General features: G+C 40.7%; 1 protein-coding gene across 2 annotated transcripts; it reads right to left on the reverse strand.

Annotated features, from left to right (window-relative positions):
* Positions 1-15: 15 nt before the first annotated feature.
* LOC116382844 (hexokinase-1) lies at positions 16-21,830 on the reverse strand. Of its 2 annotated transcripts, none has more exons than XM_031846212.1 (21): positions 21,571-21,830; positions 14,529-14,691; positions 11,002-11,150; positions 10,778-10,897; positions 10,413-10,508; positions 10,180-10,279; positions 9,867-10,050; positions 8,811-8,966; positions 8,589-8,676; positions 8,186-8,331; positions 7,863-8,055; positions 7,637-7,748; positions 7,036-7,184; positions 4,906-5,025; positions 4,528-4,623; positions 4,346-4,445; positions 4,077-4,260; positions 3,742-3,897; positions 3,377-3,464; positions 2,640-2,785; positions 16-1,777 (listed from the first exon to the last, which is right to left on the reverse strand). In XM_031846212.1, exons 1-21 carry the CDS (start codon positions 21,571-21,573, stop codon positions 1,630-1,632), a joined length of 2,697 nt encoding a protein of 898 aa, XP_031702072.1. In that variant the 5' UTR covers positions 21,574-21,830; the 3' UTR covers positions 16-1,629. The 2 variants fall into 2 exon arrangements, with proteins under 2 accessions (XP_031702072.1, XP_031702071.1); XM_031846211.1 differs by lacking the exon at positions 21,571-21,830 and adding an exon at positions 20,958-21,430.
* Positions 21,831-21,852: the final 22 nt, after the last annotated feature.

Below are 21,852 nucleotides of genomic sequence, written 5' to 3' on the forward strand. Positions count from 1 at the left end.
AACTACAACTCTGGATTGACACAGGTTTGTCTTTATTTAGTGACTGGTTGATTAACACTGTTGGACAGATACAGTCTGGGTTTTATGAACAGAAGAACAGAGTTTAAAGTGTCTGTATGATGTGGGGCTGGCTTATAGACATGTATACTACTTTGGGTAACATCTGAAGGCAGAGTAGTTCAGGACCTGCAGTAGAGGCTGTCCCTCTTCATCTAGCCCTCTTCATCATGGCAGCAAACTTAGTTGTTGCAGGTTTGGATTGTGCTAATCTGTCGCTAGCCAGAATTTTAACTGTGGTTAACAAATATGGCTGTAAAACGTAGCATCTCACATCGCTGCACCACAACTGCCAATGTTACCTTTTAACTACATTACAATAAATATTCGCCTTTGCATGAATTGTGCTACTTGAATAAGCCTTACAGTAGTTCACTTAAACAACCTCCTGAGTTTTTAAGGGCATATGGAGTACAGTGAATGAGTACAGGGAGAAGTTTTATTTCCAAAATGTTTAAATTCTCCTTAAAGTTTCAGCTACTGTAATATTATTCTTATCCCCAGTTTGGCCATTGTTGTTCCAATGGCATCTATGTTAGCACCGCATGTCTGTATCATGGCTGTTGCCAAGTAAGTTGACGATGAGGGTAGCCAGCACAAACAGGATTTCTAGTTAGTATACAAGTGCACATTAGAGTAGAATAGTATTGCTGTCATGAATTAGTCCAAATCTGCACATTTAGCAAGCATGTCATGACATCTCCTGCATGGGTGACGTCCCTCTTTAGTCACCTTTCTGCCCTGACGTGGTTTATTAAATCCTCCGCTACGGGACAGGTGATGGCTGTGGGGGCTTTCAAGGTGAATTCCCTTGTGAGCCGCATTATTGCAACAGCAATATTTTTCAACATCGCCCAATACAAAAATAAAATAAATAGCAACAATGCATGTATAACATATTGTATCATATCCGGGTAAGATATTACAAATTTTAAAGCAAAAATATTCCCTTTCATCGCATTACACATTCATGTTTAACCTCATATCCCTTTTACATCTTGTTGTAGAGACAGTCGGTATACTGTAGCAGACAGCAGACACACTTTGGAAACTTTGGTCTAAAGCTGTGTTTTTATGTCCCTGTATTTACTGAACATGTTTCAAGGATAACCATTTCTCTGCAATGCTTTTGGAAATTATCTTTCAACTATATTGTACTTGGTACATTGTAATCAGAGGGCTCCTCCATATGGCGATGATAAACTGCTCATGTGTGGACTCTTTGTTATCTGCCCTGTACATTTTTCTACAGGAGTTGAATGTGCATGTGTTATCTATATAGATACATTTAACCTAACAACCAACAATGTTAAGAGTCTGGGTATTATTTCAATGGATATTAAAAGATAATACAACTACAACACAGTGCCTGACTCTCTGCTCACAGCAGAGAAAGCTATCTCCTTCTCTGTGGGTCATGTAGATGAGCTAAAGCAGCTACAGGAGCGTAATAGGTTGACTGGACTGGTTGGCTTCAGGAGGACAGGAGACAGAGGGAAAAAACAGAGGGGAGGAGAGAGGAGAAACTCAGAAAAGTGGGGCGATAACAGCGAGACAGAAGAGATATTTTTTCTATTTGCTGTTCAGCTCCTGTCTCAGGCGGCAGCCCACCGCTGTGATGAGGGCAGCTCCTTTCCCACTGCCGTCCTCTGACAGCAGGAAGTTGACGTTACACTGAGGAGCCAGTTCATTTACTGTCTGGTGCATGATCTTAGAGAAACTAGACAGAGACAAAAGATTTGACAACATGTTAAACAGTGAAGTGATGAAGATTGTACCAAATAGGAAAAAGAGACAGTTTGGCTCTAAAATGACAGTGAGTGAGAGCAGCATGTTACATGTTTGACAAGTTAAACAACAACTTTCAGGTTTCAGAAAGCCAGTAAGACCTGTCTGAATAGAGGGACAGACTCTTTTGGTTGTTAGCCTCGCATGAATGATATTGCCAATGATGGTAAAATTATAGTATTATAGTATAGTATTATCTGCACACATATTACTCACTTACTAAACATCTACTCATTGTTGCATTATTTGACATGACATTAAATCAGACCAACAGCTCAGGAAACATTTTGTTTTACTATGTACATGAAGTATGAAAATGGCAAAAAAATATACCGTTATCAGTTGGGATTATTCAAAGATATATAACTGAACAGTCTGATGGGACTTCCTCCCATTCTGTAGTTTCTCTTTTTAGATTTAGACAAGCTGTTATAGAGCCTCAACAACAACACAGAGTTACATTTCTCATTAAATGGCTGGGAAAGAAAACTGGCATGACTATAATTAAAAAGGAGCAAACACGGACACTTATTTGTCGAGCTGAAATGGCCTGCAGCTCATCATTGTTGAGCCTGGGTGTGTTCGCATTTGCTCGTCTGTTGCCGAGCAATTTCCACACCCAGGGATGACAAATACAGTAAATTTGGTAAACAAGTGTCTAAACAAGTCCTTCAGACAAGTCAATTTACCACATGACTGAATGGCCTGGTTTCCATATTTTACATCCTATCTCTGTTTCTTAGACACTTGAGTGGACAGTGAATAGTTTTTCTGCTTCTGATGAATCAACTCACTGTGGATGTAGTTTGTAGAGTGTCCCGTCCACCCCTACAGTGATGTTCAGATGGTCCAGTCCTCGGTTCTCTCTGATCTTATCGACCACAGCCGCCATTCCTGCCCCACATAGTTGAGCTGCACGGCATGACACTGCCCCACATACCTGTATAACAAAGAAAACCATTATCGTTACTGCAACACTTAACAGACTGTTGGTGCCACAGTTTGCTGAGCCAGAAAATATCATATCACTCCACAAACATTGGAAATAAATCTTAACACGTCTATTTCTGTTGACACTTGTATGGTCACATACGGTATGCCTGCCTCTTTCACAAGACAAGCGTGATAACAATGTATTGTGGCACTCAGATTCGTCACAGTGTCCACTGTCTATACTCAGCTGCCAGTTTATTAAGTACACCTAGCTAAAACAAATGCAGTCTAATAAAACATGCTTTCATGAAGGTTGTAATGTTCATCTGTGTTGAAACTGTTTTAGAAAGGTGTTGATTTACCTGTAAGGTCAGTTTAGAGATATGGTATGTATGTGTATGTGTGACCAATAAACTGGCAACTGGGTGTTTATTCTGTCCATACTCCATCTGAGGTGCAATAAGGGTCATGAGTTTGTGATAACTTGAGACTGGATAGATACTAAACATTCTTGCGGGCTACCGTTTTAAAATTCAAAAAACATATTATAATATAATGTTTTGTTATGCGTACACATATGTATCTCGCTATACCTTACCTCTTTAACGATGATACTGTCATCACAGGTGCTGTCCAGCCCTAAGTGTTGCAGGATGGATCTTACTTGCAGCAAAGCCAATCTGTCACTGGAGAAAGACAAAGACATAAAGACTGAGCCATGAGCAAAAGAGAAGTTTAACTCAATTCAAGAACAACTTCAAAAAGGAAAAGAACACGAGCAGCCAAACAGTGAAATAAGAAAAGAGAATTAGTTGCAAATACTGTTCTACAAACGGTGCTAATGAGCTGCAATCTACTGGGACTGATGTCGTCACTTTCACAACGTGGCCAGATGCGAGACAAAAGTTCAGATTACTTTTTGCCTCCTTGAGTGGACACAAACAAAGTGCTCATTATTCTTACCTCTCTATCTGTGAGAGGAACTTTGTCTCGAAGATGCCTCTGGTCTTCAGCGTTTCAGAAATCTGTCCTCTGAACAAGAATCCTCTCTTGGTCATATCTATTAGGATGTTTCGCACAATTTCGCCAAGATACATGCCGCTGCACATTTTCTCATATCTGTTAAAACACATACAAGCACAAAACATGCACATGAATCCACACATATTAGAAGTAATTTATAAGGGTATGAGTCCATGAAATAAAGGGTTTCTGTCTTAATAAGCATGGACATAACGTGTGTGTGTGTGTGTGTGTGTGTGTGTGTGTGTGTGTGTGTGTGTGATGGGGATTTTAACCTTTGTTTGCCAGAATTGAGGGAGAAGTCATCCACAGCGCGGTCATACTCTGTCCTAATGTCGTCAAGACATCCGTTGTCTCCGAAAGCCCCCCACTCCATGTTGACACACATCCGACCCTCATCTCCATCTATCATCTCAATGTTCCTCATCTCCTCAATGTAACATGCATTGCTACCAGTGCCTATAATGAGATCGACACGTTAGATGGATAGCGAACCGAAAACTGAGTATTTATCAAAAAAAGAGTGAATATAAGGTAAACTAACCAGCAATGAGTCCAATCTCACAGGTGGGTTCTTCGTAGGCACAGGTCATCATGGTTCCCACTGTGTCGTTCACTACGGCCACAACATCCAGTTCAAATTCCTAAAGAAGCGACACGTGATATGATGCAACTTCACAGTCCACACAGATGTTTAACTGAATGATGCTGCTCCTCATATCCTACCTCTCTCCTCTTGATGGCCTCCCTCAACAGACCCACCACATCTTCTCCTTCACAGTCTGTCGCCTTGAAGCCCTTGGTCCATGTCACCAGGATGCCCTGCGCGCACAAACACACACACACAGTTAAAGATTGTCATATTTTGCATAGGAAACGAGGATTTCATGGTCTGCTCAGGGCTCAGAAAACTCTATTTTTGGGCTCATGAAACACAGTGTTGCTAAATGCTTAAAAAGAAAACAGTGGTTTGGATTTTCCTCTTGACGCTGGTAATATGAGTGTTTATCAGTGGACCCATTTTGCAGACGCAGCTGTTTTAAGACTCTCAGGGAAGAAAGAGGCAGTTCAGCATCAGAGAGGAAGGAAGAGCTGTACACTCACAGCGTCCAGGCTGGTCTGTCGGCAGGGGAACGAGAAGGTGAAGCCCAGAGGAAGACGGGTGTTCTTCATCCCCATGTAGTCCAGGAAGTCACTGATACACTGCACAATGTGATCAAACAACTGGAAGAAAAAATATATGACAATATATGAAACTACATTATTTATTGATTAAAAAAAAATCCATTTTGAGTTTCCAGTGATCATCCTTTGAATGATAAACTTCAATACTGATTACTCGCCAGATTAATCAGATTAGATCTTTCTGGGAATACAGTATCAACAAAAATAAGTAAGCATAGAATTTTAAAAAGTAATACTCCCTTTGGGCTTTGATGGGTTTTATAAAACACATTAATGAAATGACTGTAGATGCAGCCTTATAATTTACATATTTTAGAGGTTTAATTATACACAGCTGTTATATAATTTGACTGGTCTGCAGGCAGTACAGACCCGTGACTGGGAAAGGTGGAATTTAGTGGACCACTGTTAAATCTGTTGTTCATGTGTGTCACATACGTAACCAGGCCAGTTAATTCATATATCCAGCAGTGCTCTAGAGTAGTTGTTATCACACAGACACAATGCTGACTGACAAGTTTTCCAACAGTCCTTTAACACTGACCATTATTATTATTAAGCAGGTAATCAACACTGAATCTGATAAGAAAAGTGCTGCTCCACTGATCAGTATGGATTAAGCCTTTTAGGCATATAGTACTTCTGATCACACCCCAATCTGTTTTTCAGTTATGTCACAGAAGATATTTTTCCCTGGACGGCTAATGAATAAACACATGTTACGAGATCACAGACATATGCTTGACTTTTAACTTGATGCATTGTGAAATAATTTGTCCTGTACATAGAATATAGTGGATCTTATCTGACAACACTACCACTTGGAGGACACTATATACTGGAACATATAGTATATAGTGAACAATTTTGGACACATAATTGCAGAGGTATGGAGTCCCAAGTGACTTCACTTGGACTTGAGCCTTATGACTTGAAAATACTTAACTTTCCCCAAAGCCCAAAGATGAAAAAGCATGTTATTTAAAAAGTGCCACACGAAATCATGCTGCAAAATCAACTGACGCTCAGTTGGGTAATTTTAGATTTTTCATGGTTCTCTCCTGCATCTTGATTGGATGTTGTCGGAAAATAGATCTGGTGTATTAACCAGATATGTCCCTTCATTCAACTAATGTTAATGCTATTCATTCAAAGCAGGTAGACACTTAATACACCAGATACAAGTTAAAAAGATAAAGGTGTGAGTTGTCCCATAGAGGAGAGGGCACTTGGGTCTTGAGCCGACTCTAATTAGGCAAAATAAATGAAAAACCTGCGATATTACAATAAACTATTGCCGTTTCTATACCGACTTTCTTGTTTTGTGTACCCAAGGGTAGGGTTGGGTGATAATTAAATATATCTTCCAATGGAATCGTGTTGGAATCATATATCGATAAATTATGATACAATTACATCATCGGAATTGATTAAAACAAGCACACACTTAATCTAATTTCTCAGAAAAGCGGATCATTTTGCACTTAAAATCCTAATACAATGAGAAAATAGAGTACTTTTCAAGTATTAATACACACAAAATATAAAAAATAGGGATTACCATGTGGTTATTTCATATAGACAGTTAATTTATTCAAAGTATTACCAGAAAAATGCTATATTTTGAGATATATATCGTTATCGAGACTTTGGCCATATCACCACACCCTATTTTAGGGGGAAGAGAAACACGTGGAGGAGTGAAATGAGGACGAAAAAGCCAAAGGGGACAGACAGGATTAGCCTCAGCCAGTGAACAAGTTCAAATCTACGTTTAAAAGACGGTCGACTCAATGCTAATCTTGAAAAAGTCTTCCTCTAACCTATCGACCTTCTTCTCTGCATGCCTCTATCCTATCTACTTACCACTGAGTGTCACATCCCTGACCACCTACCGAGCTACGCTGATCTTTACGGTACCAACAAGCTAACAGGAGGTTAAGTTCAGCGTTTCTCAACCACCCCTCTGACTTTCGGTGGAATGCATTGTCTGCATCACTTTCGTCCATTTGACACAGATTAACGGGTCAAATGGCTGATGGATCTCACCTCCTCTCCCGTGCCCTGCATCACTTCTAAAGGAATAGAGTAGATCTTGTTGTGCATCTCCACTGTTCTCCTCTTGCCAGAGCGAATCTTCACTAAAAGAACTCTGAAGTTGGTTCCTCCCAAATCTAAAGCCAGGAAATCGCCATGTTCTGAAAAACGAAGCAGGCAGACAAACAGATGAATACATTTAACAGCAACCAGAGACATGCCTTGTAAAATGCTGCAAAAGAATAGCTTAGGATGTCAATGTGAAAATCTAAATTCCTGTCTGCATTTTGGAGATGTATTTTCCATATTAGTCATAGACTAAAACTTGTGAGAAAACTTAGTTTACATGTTTGTTCATCCTCTACAATGTTACTGTTGTTTTTGTTTTTGGCCATGTTTGTATTCTATTAGCTCAGGTTTTAAATAGGGCCAATAGTGACATCAGTACAGTGTGTAAGGTATGTCAATAATGATTGCAGCTGCTCTCTCTTCCCAACAGACACATGTGCAGTCAAGTTGGCAGCTTGAATATGTATGTATGTATGCATATATGAATGAATGAATGAATGTATGGATATGGTTCTGTATGAGTGTGTGTGTGTGTGTGTGTCACCTGAGCCATCAGGAGTGCTGTATACAAAAGTTGGCAGCATTTTGACAGTAGCAGTTTCCTGAGTGCTCTTTGAAAGGCCATTTTGGATCTCTACCCTCATTCTCTTCTTTACCTGGAGGAATTTAGGAATATCTTCAATAGTGATGTAACACACAGTGAATGGTGCACACAAACACCCACACACACACACACAAATACAAACACTACTTTATCTCTCTGTCCTCACCTCCAGCAGTTGCTCTGTTGTCAGGCGGAATTCGGACAACGTTTGGGCAATTTCTCTTGAATGTTCAGCGAGTCGGTAGGCCACAGCTGTCACCATGGCTGCTCCTTTTCCACTGCCGCTCTCTGACAGGAGGAATCGAATATCAGCGTCCGGGACCAAACGACGGACTGTCTTATGAAGACGACGGGCATATCTGAAATACATACAAGAGAGTTTAAGTGCTGCACTTCCTCCAAACACCTGACAACAAATCGCAACTCCCCTTGATATCAAAAAAGTAATACAACATAAATGTAAATATCTTTAATCTAAATTTGACTTACTGTGGGTGCATCTTGTATAGCGATCCATCGATCCCGACAGTGGTTCGGAGTCGTGTCACGCCTTTGTTCTCCTTTAGCCTCAGCAGGATGCCTGCCAGCGTGGCAGCTATCAGGTTGGCAGAGCGGAAAGACACAATGGTACAAACCTGAAGGAGAGAAACTCATCAAGTAGCACATCTAAACTTAATGAACTGCAGAATAAGATGTACAATTTGGTTTTACTTGAACCCTTTTCAGATACTACAACATACTGTACATCTCAGATACATCATCATGTTTGCAATTACAAAAATCTAAAAAGAAATGCCCAAATTGTTTGTTTGTTTAAAATTACTACATTAAGCGGCATCTCTGAAAAGAGGGATTCACAAGATTCAAATGCTATTTCAGCAACAATACACACATGCTGCACAGCGATGCAGTCGTCATTTGAGGGCTCCACTCCAAGTCTGGTTAAAATCTCTCTGGCCTTGTTCAACCCCTCCTTACTCCTAAACAGGAAAGACAGGGAAGCAATGATGGGCTTTAAATATATATATATATATATCATCATTTAGAGTTTTGTTATGTAGTTTCAACTACCCAATTAAGAAAATGCACGTTATTTACATGAAGTGTGACTTACTTCTCTATGGCTGAGATTTGTTTGGTCTCAAACCTCCCTTTAGTGAGAAGCTCAGGGGTGATCCTTCCCTCGAACAGCAGGCCTTCTCTGGCCATCTTCACCAGGATTAGACGAACCAGCTCCCCCATGTACATACCACTGACCATCTTTTCAAATCTACACAGCGAAAGATAAAATGAGAGGTGGGCAACACAAACATAAATATTCAGATTTTTGGATTATTATCACTTTAACCTAATTACCAATTAATTACTGTTCTCTAATAGATAAAGATGTCACTAAATGAGTTTTTAGCAACTGGACCTTTTCTACCCATTTTCATTTCAGAAAGATAATTAAATATGCTGATTCAGGTGCTGCTATTCTCATGGTGAGGCTGTACAGACTTTGGCTCCCAGGTGGGTCAAAAAACAAGGGCAGAGAGCCAACGAAGACCACTGCCTTTATCTCGGCTAGTCATAGTAAGAGAGTGCAAAACGTCTTTAATAGGGGGGTTCTAGGGCGGTCCGTACTGCTCCTTACTGTGTCAAATATTTTCACACCTTTTACAGCCCACATTTTAGAGGGGAAATTGTAACTATCCATAGCAGTGATAAAATGTACATTATCACTGAATGAGTATTATTGTGTTTATTTTTATACTGTATGTGTATCGAAGAACCAAACCTAAAGGGTGGAAAATGGTACATGGACTGCATTTATGTAGCGCTCAACACACAAGCCAGCATTCACACACACATTCATAGATGCATACAAGCTCATCGGGAGCGATACATATTTACACTCAGGAAGGAATATGGAGTTCAGTATCTTGCCTAAGGACACTTTGAAATGTAGACTGTATGACCTTCCTAGTGAACGACCGCTCTACATTCTGAGGTATGTCATATTTTTGGTACCGCTGAAATTGCATGTGGCCCCAGCAGTGTAAACAGCTGACTGAGTCACTGACAGCTAATCATCAGTCGATTCCGTGGTTCCTTCCCAGCTTAAAAAGATGAACATGAACAAGACTGGAATAAAAACTGTAACTGTAACAGTTTTGGTTTGACGTACAGCTGTTTGCCGGGGTTGAGGGAGCCTCGATCTATCTCTCTGTCAAACTCTGTCCTGATGTCCTCCAGCCTGCCGTCGTCTCCGAAGGCTCCCCACTCAGTGTTCACACACATCCTGCCCTCGTCTCCCTCCACCAGGTCAATGTGGCGCAGCTCCTCCATGTAGCACGCATTGGTGCCCGTACCTAATCAAAGAGAAATACGTGCATTCTTACAGTTTAATCTCATTTATATTCTGCTTCTTGGATTGGAGTACTGAATTCCATTTTACTCGAACATTGCCAACCAAACTCTTGACTATTCTAATACCGTACCGATGATAATGCCAACTTCACAGCGTTGGTCATCGAAACCGCAAGTCATCATCGTTCCCACAGTGTCGTTCACTACTGCCATGATGTCAGCCTCATAGTCCTGAAACAAATTAAAGCAGATGCACGTTTGCTGTCATCTGTGCCATTCTACATCCCAGTTTGAATTAAACAAAACGCATATTAGGCTAAATAAGTTGATAACTTTGTCAAATGAGACAAAAGATAAGACTCACTCCTCGCTTCTTAATAGCTTTGTTGAGCAGTTTGACAACGTCCATTCCCTCCACTCCACTGGCCTTGAAAAGCTTTGTCCATGTTATCAGAAAGCCCTGAATACAACAGAGAGGGAGAGACAGAAGTGAGAAAATAGAAGAGACAGATGTGATACTTAATGGGGACTTGTTTTGTTGGTCAGAGCCTGGCACACACAATATTGTGGATCAGGTCTCCATTAAACCTGTGGTAACTCATAATGCAAATTGACTGCATGTATAATCATCACATATTTCACTAAAAGATAATAATACATGGAAAGTGTCGTGTGTCACAAAGAAGTCTACTACAGCAACATCATTAAAAAAGAAGAAAAGTGTTTCACCTCATCTAGTTTAGTCTGCTGGCAGGGGAAGGAGAAGGTAAACCCAACTGGGAGTTTCTTGTCTTTGATGCTGTGCTTTTCCATGAAGTCACCGAGACACTCTGCAACATGGTCGAACAGCTGGAACAGAGGTGGAGAGAGTGAGAGGTTGTCTCAGTTTGAGCTGAAGAGACTCTGTGTGTGTGTGTGTGTGTGTGTGTGTGTGTATTTCAGTATAAACCTACTCTTGTTCCGCTGCCGTGAATGATGTCTTCTGGGGTGTCATAGATCTGACTCTCCATCTGAACGGTCTGTTTCTTCTCATGGCTCACTCTGACGCGGAGGATCCTGAAGTTACTGCCACCCAAATCCAACGCAATGAAGTCTCCCTTCTCTGTCGAGACAGAAAAAGTGGGAAGATGAGGGAGACGCAAAAATAGAAAGAGAGACAGAGAGGGGGATGAATGTCATTTTGCAGTTGGGGACATAAGAAAGGGTTGTTGACATTCACTTAAGAACACAGATTTAATTACAACGGCCAGATACTTGAAGACACGCATTAACAGTACGTCTCCGTTGTGTCAGCTTGGCAAACAAACACAGCTCTCACTATTACTGTACAGTGAATTAATGTCACACAATGTGTGGTCTATAAGCAACATGGAAGAAGCAATGTATGGAAAGATAAAGCTGTTTCAGAAGTTATGTCTCGTCTTTGGGCTAAAGCTGTCACCTATCAACTCGTACAAATACAATATAGAAGTCAGTAAGTAAATACAAAGGAATTAAGGTTTGCAGTGTATGTTTTTAGATGCATTCATTTTGTGTTTGTCCGTGTATGCTGGTGTGTATACTGTAGGTTTGCCTAAACCTTCTCTGCCAGATTAACTTCCCATTTATCTTACTTGAACAGCCTTCCAGAGGAGGACATTTTAAAAGATTAACTAAAAACCCATCTATTTAGTCTGTTTTTATGTAGTATAATATTTTGGTTTATTATTTGTACGTATTCTTGTTTCTATATCTATGTTTCATGGCAGCCTGGTCAAGAATGTGCATGAATAAATACTAGTGTGTTAATATGTTAGAAAATATCATGGTGGCAGAGAGAAACCTCCGTTGTGTAGGAAGGATGCCATGTTGCTCTTAATGGTTTCTACGCTCTGTGATTAGTTCAATCGCATGAAACGCTGGTGTATATTTAGTCCATGGTCACTTGGCAGTAAGAAGTGACTGTAGTTTATCGTTTGTTTAAATTGGGAACATAATTGGTTTAAAACCTTCTGATAGAGATCTTACTGCCCTTTGACAAGGGGTGATAAAGCAGGCAGTAACTCATTGCAAACACAGCCTGTTCCCTTCTTATTACGGTGTTTCCATCCAATTCTTATTCCTTGGTAATCCAGTACCAAATCAAACTGCACTCTTCACCTTAAGTAGATCCATTTAGAAGGTATTAACAAGATTACCTAAACATCAGTTAATGCTTGGTGTTGCTGCCGCTGAGAGAGTAGAGAGCCCATTTATTTTTATATCAACTAAGTCGTCCAGTCTAAACAGGCCTTATTCAAATTGTTGGAAATGCTAATTGTAGACAGTGATTAAAAATGTTATGTTGATTCTGAGTAAAGGTTCCAATAGTATCAGAAATGCTTTTTCACATTACTGTGATTGTGTCCCACAACTTTTTGTGCAGATCAGAATGCAAGGTCAGCTCAGTGGTGCAGACTGACTGATAATGTATCTGTAAGGAACGTAAACACAACAGACGCCAGTCGGTAAAAAGCAGTCATGGTTTGTTTTATGACAAAATATTTTCTAATAATTTTAAATTCTCTTCTGGTCAGGAGCAGTGAGAGCAGAGCAATGGAATAACACTGTCACTGTCTTCTATGGATGTTTATTGATATCTGTGCACATTTGACAAAAGATTTGATAATGAAACATGTTGTAGTGGCTCACAGTAAGAAGATGCCGAGACATTTCCTGTCTTTATCAGTGATTTATCAGATTAGATTTATTATTAAAACACAGACTAATTCATGCTCTCTATGCTCTTCTGCTCGCTTTTTGATTTACAGTAACACTGAAGAGAGATATGAGAAAGTAAGAGGATTAAGTGTACATCAGCTACTAGTAAAAATACATTTTTCACCGTATCATTTGTATTTCTTGAAAAAAAAAAAAAGAACACAAACATATTATTTTGTAATATAATTTAGACTTAACGTATTATGTTCAACCATTTGAAACATTAAGACTTTGACTTTCATTGTCACTGTCTTCTCTAACAATGGCAGCAGGATTAGTGCTAATCTCTGATCTCTCTGTGTGTGTGTGTGTGTGTGTGTTATTCATCTGACAAAGATAATACAATCTGTACCTCAGTCCGAGTACAGACACTTTCTTCCCAAAGTACAAGAAATCAACAAATTCTGACACACATTCATCTGAGTTACAAGGGCAGAACGTCTGCAGTAAATTAGGATTAGACAGCATGCAGCAGACAATGACATAATGACAAGGAAAGAGAAGATTTAAGTGCATTGTATAAGTCACTATACCAAAGACGAAACAGTAGCTTTGCCTTTTGAGTTTAGGTTAGATTCATGTAAGCAAGAGATCTACAGGGTGCCAGATGAGGAGTGAAAAGTACAGTATGATACTTTTTGTCACCCGACAAGAAAACATTTATCTGCATTACATACTAATCTATCAGCAAGGTTTTGTTTTTCAGAATTGTATTGTTGAACAGTTTCAATTGGTATCATCAATGGTCACAATTGATTCAGCTACTAATCTAATATAACACACTGTGGTGGTTCACACTGTTGACTCACAGCTAAAAGCCCCTTAGTTTGGATCACAGCACCACAACTGACTGTATAGAGTTTGCAAGTTCACCCTGTGTTATTGTCATTACATTTAGTTTCCTCCTACATGCCAAATACATGCAAGATCGGGTCAATCACTGGTGAACTACTCAATAGATTCTGCTATTAAGTGTCCCAGTATAAGCCACTCCAGTGAGCCAGCATGCACAATACCAGGGCCTCTCCTAAGTGGCATGCAGCTATCTTTAATGTTATTAAATACACCTGTGCTTGTCCTACTATGACATGTCAAAATGTTTGTCAAAAGGTCCACTGGCATGAACACAAACACACACCTACAAACTTGACCTTTATGCCATATTTCAGCCTCCAAAGGCAAAAACCGTGGCCGCCAAAGGGTGGGGAAATTTGTGTGGGCCAGCCGAACAACAGAGTGAGCTGTAGCTCTGTAGCTCTCTCTCTCTCTCCCTCTCTCTCTCTCTGACTACATAACTCAGTTTAATATATGTGTTTAGCACACCTGTGCAGATATCCCCTTTACCAGCTTGTATTTGTTGATATTTATACCATCTTAGTTAAGATTTAGCCACATGCAGCGGTGGTTATCAATATTGCGTATAGTAAAAATATTTTGAATACAACTCCACACAGACCTGAGTGGTGGCAAAATAGTGCCCTGTTGTGTCAATACCTTTTTTATTTAGAAAACAAAAAGTACAAATGCTGTAAAAAGCCAAGAAAGAGGACATGAAAATGATACATTTGTAAGTCATTTTGGTTGATAATTTTCTCTTCATATTGGACTGTGCAGCCTTAAGTTTGTTGTCACAGTGATAAAAGAGGCGAACTTGTTGTGTTACTGATTTCATTTAGGTGCTTGACTCGATGGAGTTCAGACAATCCAACCATGGTTAAAATCAGAGTTAGGGCCTACAAACCTGAGCCATCAGGGATTGACTGCACAAAAGTTGGCAGCATTTTCAACACAGCAGTGGGGTTCGTGTCCCGGCCCAGTCCTTTTACCAGCTCCCTCCGAAACCGCTGCGTGACTTCCTTTACCGTCTCATCAGAGTAACGCATGGAGTACAGGTACTTATCGATCTGAAAATAAACAACAGACAAAATAATAGAGACATTAATCTTCCTAATCTTACTATAATAATATCCATATGCCACATATCAACATTGATACTCACAGCACTATCCCCTTTGGTAATGACAGTGTTTTTTTATCTGTAACCATGATGATGCAGGAAACACAGTACAACTAACTCACCATCCATAATGTTTTTAGTCATCCATGACAATAATCCACTTCCTGAACTAATTGATCCCAGCTCTGTTTAACCCAGAAATGAATCAGAGCCACAAAACTACGTAACTGTTTATATTGCTTTAGTGCAAAGAAACTCTGGGCAGTTCTTTGATTCATACTGTGATCATATTGCACAGTCACTATCTCATGAAAACCACAGCTTCATCGGTTTGACACACAGCAACTCGTTCTGTGCTGTTATCAAGGCCTTCCTTGTGACTTTATTATGGGTATGACAATGATGAGGTCAAGAGAGACAGATGAGGTGTGCCTTAAAGAAATGATCAGCACATCTGGCACATACTGTAGATCTTGCTCACTCTGTAAACTGTCGCAGATACGGCACACAACAGCCTGAGCTGTTTGGCCTTTCAGGAACAGGATGTTAAAAAAATCCTGGTGAAATCCATCGTTGCATCACACGCTATAATGAAGCAAAGACCTACTTTATCCACAAGTGTTACACACAACGAGTCACTATGGTCAAATGTCATGTTCATTACGACTTGCTTTGTAAAATTACAGTGTAGTTGAGCGAGAGTTAACCCGATTATCATCAGTTTGTTTCATAACAATGACTACCAGAATATATGAGATTTATATTAAATATTAGTTCACACAAACATGCTCACATGACTCATTCACACACAAACAATGTTTGTATGCATCTGTGACGTCCATGTGATAATGTACTAGTTTTCCTCATTGTAGCGGACGTTAGATGGGAATGTTCTAACTTCCTGTTTTAGGAGTCACATATTCATTTCCTATACAGCTCCGGTCTCTGGTAACTGGTTCAGGACAATGCTAGTTTGGGTGTGAGTGTACTTAACATCTGCTGACCATAGAAATAGATTTAATTGAGAAAATGTGTGCCGACACTAAAGGACAAATACAGTGTTTTTGACATAAAGATTACAATCAGCAGATTTCTTTGAGCATAAAATCACATTTGGATTTTGTTGTCAGAAAATAAACACAAAAGACATCTATTCAAAATAAAAAAGATAAAGACAATCAATAAAATATACTCAGGCTTTGATATGAACATAGAGCATGTGACTTTTCTGCCATTGTAAGAGGTCAATTTTGCTTTTATCATACATTAAATGAGACCTAACATGTAGACAAACATTGATGACCTGCTGATTAACCATGCAGTCATGTTTAAATAGTATAAACAAGTTGTGGGTCAACATGGACAAAGAGTAACATACATGTGAACCGCACTGTCCAACTGCTAATGTGTTACATTCCCTATATTCTGGCTAAATGTGGAGTCTGCCTCTGCGATGAAAGCTCATTAGCACATGCTCTTGTTATACAGGAGCCCACAGCTGACTAAATGTGACCTCTCGCCTTCATAGAATCAGTAAAATACATTGTAAACCTGCTAGACAGTCCAGACACACCCTGAGCTGTATTTTACACTGAGGTCGAGTCGGTGGTTTGAAGAGATATTTTAACAGCACTGACATGTTGGTGCTTGACACTGCCCTCCTCTTTCGACACGACAGCGTGCCCTTTGCATCTGCTATTTCAATAATGCCATAAACACACACTCAAACAACCACATGTCTCTCCGCTCTCTTTCTATCACGATGCACACAGATACAGTACCTTCTACCTTTCACTACCACACACTAAATGCATTCAGAATGTGATAGTTTTTAGGTATTTAGAGTACAAAGACTAAACGGTTTAAAGTATGTGAAAGTCAACTTGGTAAACTAACATCCTGCTGAGTTGTCCTTATGTGACACTGTGCCCCTATGGTAATGCACCAAACAGGCTAAACAACACACAGCAGACACAGAGCCTGTTGCATTTGTATATGCAGTTTTGCATGTGGTGTGTTTGACCCAGGTCAGCTGAGGAAATGAAAGTAGAGTATGAGTTGGAGCTACTACACTACAAATATCTGCAGTGTCCACATAGAACTTCTCATCAAAGGTTTTTAAGTGATAAAAATGTAAACTTGTGGCTGAATAAGGAGTAGAGGTCCACAGTAAATAAGAAAGCTTTGGCTTTTCTCCCAACTTTTCATCGTCCTGTACTGACACACTTTAACACTTCTATTTATTCTTGATAATCACATTGGATATGCATCCCTGTAATGTGAAATGGTTGCCAGTACTGGTGATTCCATCGGGAATCAATATTCTAGTCTGCAGCTCTGTGCAGTCTGTACTTGTGGTTGAGTTCATACAGCTCCCTCCAAACCCTATTTGCTAAATGATGTGTCTGAGAAGCAGACAAACACTGAGGCCTGTATAGACCATCATCCAAGGTCACCACACCCTAAATTAATTCTGGAAAATAACACTTTTTTCTTTTACCTCCACAAGACAAACTTGAGCTGACTGAGTTTCGGAAATCTTTTCCATCATTATGTTTCATCACACATGAAGTTCCTGGATCTTAAAGGGTAACCCCACTGCTTCCACACATCATTGTCTGTTTATAGGTCTTGAGGACTGCTACTGCATATGTGAAACATTGTATAAAGACTTTTGTGTCTCCAGAAGGAACTGTGAGAAATCTGATGAATGGGGCTGGAGACTACAAGTTTGAGAATAAAAGGAAATCTGGATGTGTGGAGTTAGAAAGCTGTAGCCCAGTCCTCCTCATGTTTGAGACGAGAGGCTTGAAGCTACATTAGCCGCTACTACCATAACACACCTGAATCTCCAACCGAACTGTTGCATTGTGGGTGATGTAGGCAGAGGATTTTGACAAGAAGGAATAATTGCATTTTGATTGCCTCTGAACGACTCCTAACGCGTCGGCGGTGGGCCGGCGACTCATAGCTACTTTAGCTGACAGCGCTAACAGTGCAATCTACAGCGAAAGTGCTGACAGAGCCAACAGTGTGGGAACCAGAGGGTGGGTGCTACCAACAACGCTGTTGGTTGAGACGGCAATATCAATTGTAACAGCCGTATGAGAGCAGTGCAGAGCGGCGGCAATCAGCTAACCAGTGGAGCTCGCTCACATGCACGAACATGCACTTAAAGCAAGCGCAGCCGGCCCGGCTAGGTCAAGGGGAAACTCCGATGTCAACACACAGAGGGAGAGCGACTTCATTCTCTGCTCAGGTACACGATACTCCACTAATCTTTACATAACAAATATTTTGTGCTGCTATATTATCAATCAGAATGGTAAATACAGCTCCTTCAAGTAAATTTAGCCAGGTGTTTGCTAACATGTAAGTCAAAAACTTGAATGCGTTGATAAGCAGCATATAAAGGCTTGATGATTTAAAGTAGCCTGTACAAAGTACACAATTCTGATTGACCGTCTAGAAACAGATTTTCACCTCTGTGACTGAATGAATTAAGCATGGCAGTTTAGGGCAGGCCATGTGCACACCTCTAGATGTCAGTTGATGTAAATAGATCAATTCAGATTATTTAAGCAGCCAACCCATTCTGCACATGCCAACTGCTACTACACTACTGCTGCCTGTCAACACTGCTACGCATTAGTCTTAATAGATATATTCTCCCATCATCACCTGGCTCTTTCTGTTCTGGATTGTAATTAATTCCTATATTGGAAACTGTACGTTGAATTCTAAATGTGTTCTTAATCCGCTAGTTGTAGGAGAATGCATTTTTAGCTAGTCTAATTAAATCACAATGTGTTACTAGCTGACCAGGGGTGCTGGATTACAAAGGGGCTGATTAAAGGCATTGTACACGATTCTCCACATTGAACTACGAGAAAGCCACCGAACTCAGACTTAAATTCTTGCTGCAGATTAAAAATTTGCATCTATGACTCAGCACTCTGCAGCCAAAAACCATGCCTAAGCATTTTATTATAGCAGGGCATCATCTGATCTCACAGCTCCGATCGCTGCTGTGGATACTTGAATACAGAGAATACTGTGCACATGTATGATTCATCTTCATCAGATTTGTGAGGTTTTTTAACCAAAATAGGAGCTTCCACTTTTTCCACTAAAGTTGAGAAGAGTGACATTTCCTGAAAAGGTGAAATGAGGCCTCTGTGGTGTGTGAGTCTGTACGCATGCAACTATAAAGGCTGTGTTTTCCCCTCAATACACCTCTGACACAAGTTTCTCTGACTCTCTCTGAAGCCAAGATCACACACTCTGTGTCTCTCTGTGTCTCTTTTCTTCTTCTCCCTGTCTGCATTCCTCCTCTCAACAATGCCTCGCTCTCCTCGTCACGGCAACGTGGTTTAAAGAAGCACTGAAACCTGACTCTATTGTGTATGTACGTGTGCACGATGTTGTGCACACAGCCGTGCCATGTGGGAAAATACTGGCCTCTACCCCCCCCGCCCCCGTGCGCACTTTGGATGCCCGCTAACACTCCCACAGTGTATTAAAGAGTACAGTCAAGGACACTGCAGTGGACTGAGTGAAGTGGGGACACACTCAGCTGATTGCAGCTCTTTGTCAACTGCAGCTATACACAGTTTGTCTGAAACCACATTAGCGAATTGATTATCTGTAAACTTTCTCTTGTGGTTGCTTAAATCCTGACTGTATGTTTCACAACTAGAGAAGTTGATGTCGAGGTCCAGACAAACTCTGTTCTTCGAAAAGCTACACAATAGCCACACAACTGGCACAGTATGTTTGTGTGTGGGTGTATTTGTGTGTAAGCCTTCCTCCTGTCACCTGTGGTCACATGGTTCAAAGCTGACCTATTTTAGGGAGGCAGTGAGAGGAAGAGAGCAGGAGTAGAGAGGGAGGGAGATGTGTTGTATTACATCAGATCCTGGCAGCTGATAAATGTCTTTTACCTTTACGGATATAAATTTGTCACATCTGGGTAAGACAGCTTTGTCTTTCGCGTTGTGCAAATAAAGATTTAACCAAACTGAGAAAGTGGCTACAGACAGAGAGGGAAATGAAGGAAGGGGCATACAGGGAAAGGATCGGTGTTTGATGCAGAATCTACAGTTGGTGATGATGATGTGTGACATCATCAGAAAGCGACCTTAAAGGGACCCTGCACCATATAAATTTAAACACAATGTGATCAGGATATTACAACTAGTGAAGGTAAATATCTTAACAAGGACAAATAAGATGACACCAATGGGTCTGACAGTATTTTAACTTCCTCTGCCTCAGTTATACTTTATGGAACAGCATTAAATCAAAAAGTAAGGTGAATTGTTGTGGTCTGAGTGACTGGAAAACCTTAGTTCCTTTGCCACACACACACACACACACACACACACACACACACACACACACAGACACACCCACACACACACACTTCTTTGGGCAACCAAGACTGTTCTCGATAGTTTTATACCAGAAGTTGCACAGTGGAGGCTGCTCAGCTGAGAAGTTATGAAAGACACACATTCATGGCGCTGAACTCATGTCACTCTTCTCCGCTTTCCCCTTGAACTTTTTCCATATTCAATCCTACTTTAAAACCTACCAAAAGAAGCTACCAGTCATACTCATTTGTACTCAAATCAATCTTTTCTCTTTCATTTAAGGTAAACACAAAAGTGCAAGTATCATTTTAAACAGAACATGAAAGAAACTCGGGGACCCTTAAAATAACTTTGCTCTTTCTTGTAAACCTCCACCTTCTCTTCTCATCTGTCCTTTCATCATTGCCTCGATTGTTGCCACATCTCTAAAAATGGACGTCACGGCAACAATGGCACACCTGTGAGTCATGTCCTTACACATCTCACTACACAAACACACCCCTGTGCAGTTTGACACGTCTCGTTGAGCCAGGTCAATTTAAATCTTACAATAAAAACTAATTGTGAAACGACCACTGCACTTCACTCCCAACATATTCTCTGTTTTATTCACTTCCTTAAAGACATGTTTCACATAACAAGGATTTCCTGATGTGCACTGTACTGAAAAAAACTCCAATAGTTCAGCAGTTATGATGATGACAGCATGAGTAAACTCAATGACCTCTACAAACACACGCTCTCCTCTCCTCTCAACCTCAGCTTTTTCTCCCCATCAGTCTCCCTCGATCAAACATGATGTCAAAAAATGGAGCCAGAAGAACCGGAAAGCACTCACCTTTTTAACCTGATCATCCTTGAGTTCAGTGAAGTAATAGGCTAGTAGCTGGGCCGCAATCATCCTGGTCCTAGTTCTCTCTCACACACACATGCAGACTCACTCAAACACACTCTGTCTCTCTCTCTCTGTCACACACACACGACCACCTACAGTTAGATGAGGAAATATCCTAAATAAAAAGGTAAAACAAAGCAACTCAAGTTCTGCTCTGGCTTTAGATTGTACATACAATCTGTCACACGCTGCACGAGATATACAAATATCCTGAGTACAATCCGGCGTGGTTTAAAATAGCCAGAGCTTCCTCATGTGCTGCTAAGACTCTTCAGCCCTTCTTTCTCTGAACATGTGAGTGAAGCCAGGAAGTATGAGTGAGACAGCAAGTTTAGCTGCAGGAGGCAGAGAGAGAAAGAGAGAGAAACAGGGAGGGCCAGAACATGAGCTCTGCCCACTGTCTCTGAGCTCATTGGTTACAGAGTGTGAGCGGCCATTTCTGTGATTGGCTGGCCTGCTGACGCCTTGGACTGCCTATTTAGGAAGGGGGAGGGGGGAGGAAGGTGAGCAGGGAATTTGGGTTTTACTGTTTCAAGGAAGTTATAAAGTGACGTACCATCCAGTGTGTGTTAGTGAGAAAATGACTCACACAGTCATGATACCAGTGTAGGAGTTTATAGCTTTTCACTGAAGAGTCATTCTGCTTGGAAGAGGAGAGGAAGCTGCCGAACGTTCCTCCTTTGAGCCTCAGCAACTGTGAAGGGTGAAAGAAAAGGTTTTATACACAGCACTGGTAAAGTTCTGGAGCGTAACAGTGGGGAGGTCAGGGAGCATCGTGATGCCTTTTGTAGGTCGAACCAGCATCTCAACTGGTGACCATTTCTGTGTTTGTGTGTGC

Source organism: Anarrhichthys ocellatus, unplaced genomic scaffold (assembly GCF_004355925.1).
Source record: "Anarrhichthys ocellatus isolate YVR2014 unplaced genomic scaffold, GSC_Weel_1.0 scaffold6, whole genome shotgun sequence".
NCBI classification, from domain to species: domain Eukaryota; kingdom Metazoa; phylum Chordata; class Actinopteri; order Perciformes; family Anarhichadidae; genus Anarrhichthys; species Anarrhichthys ocellatus.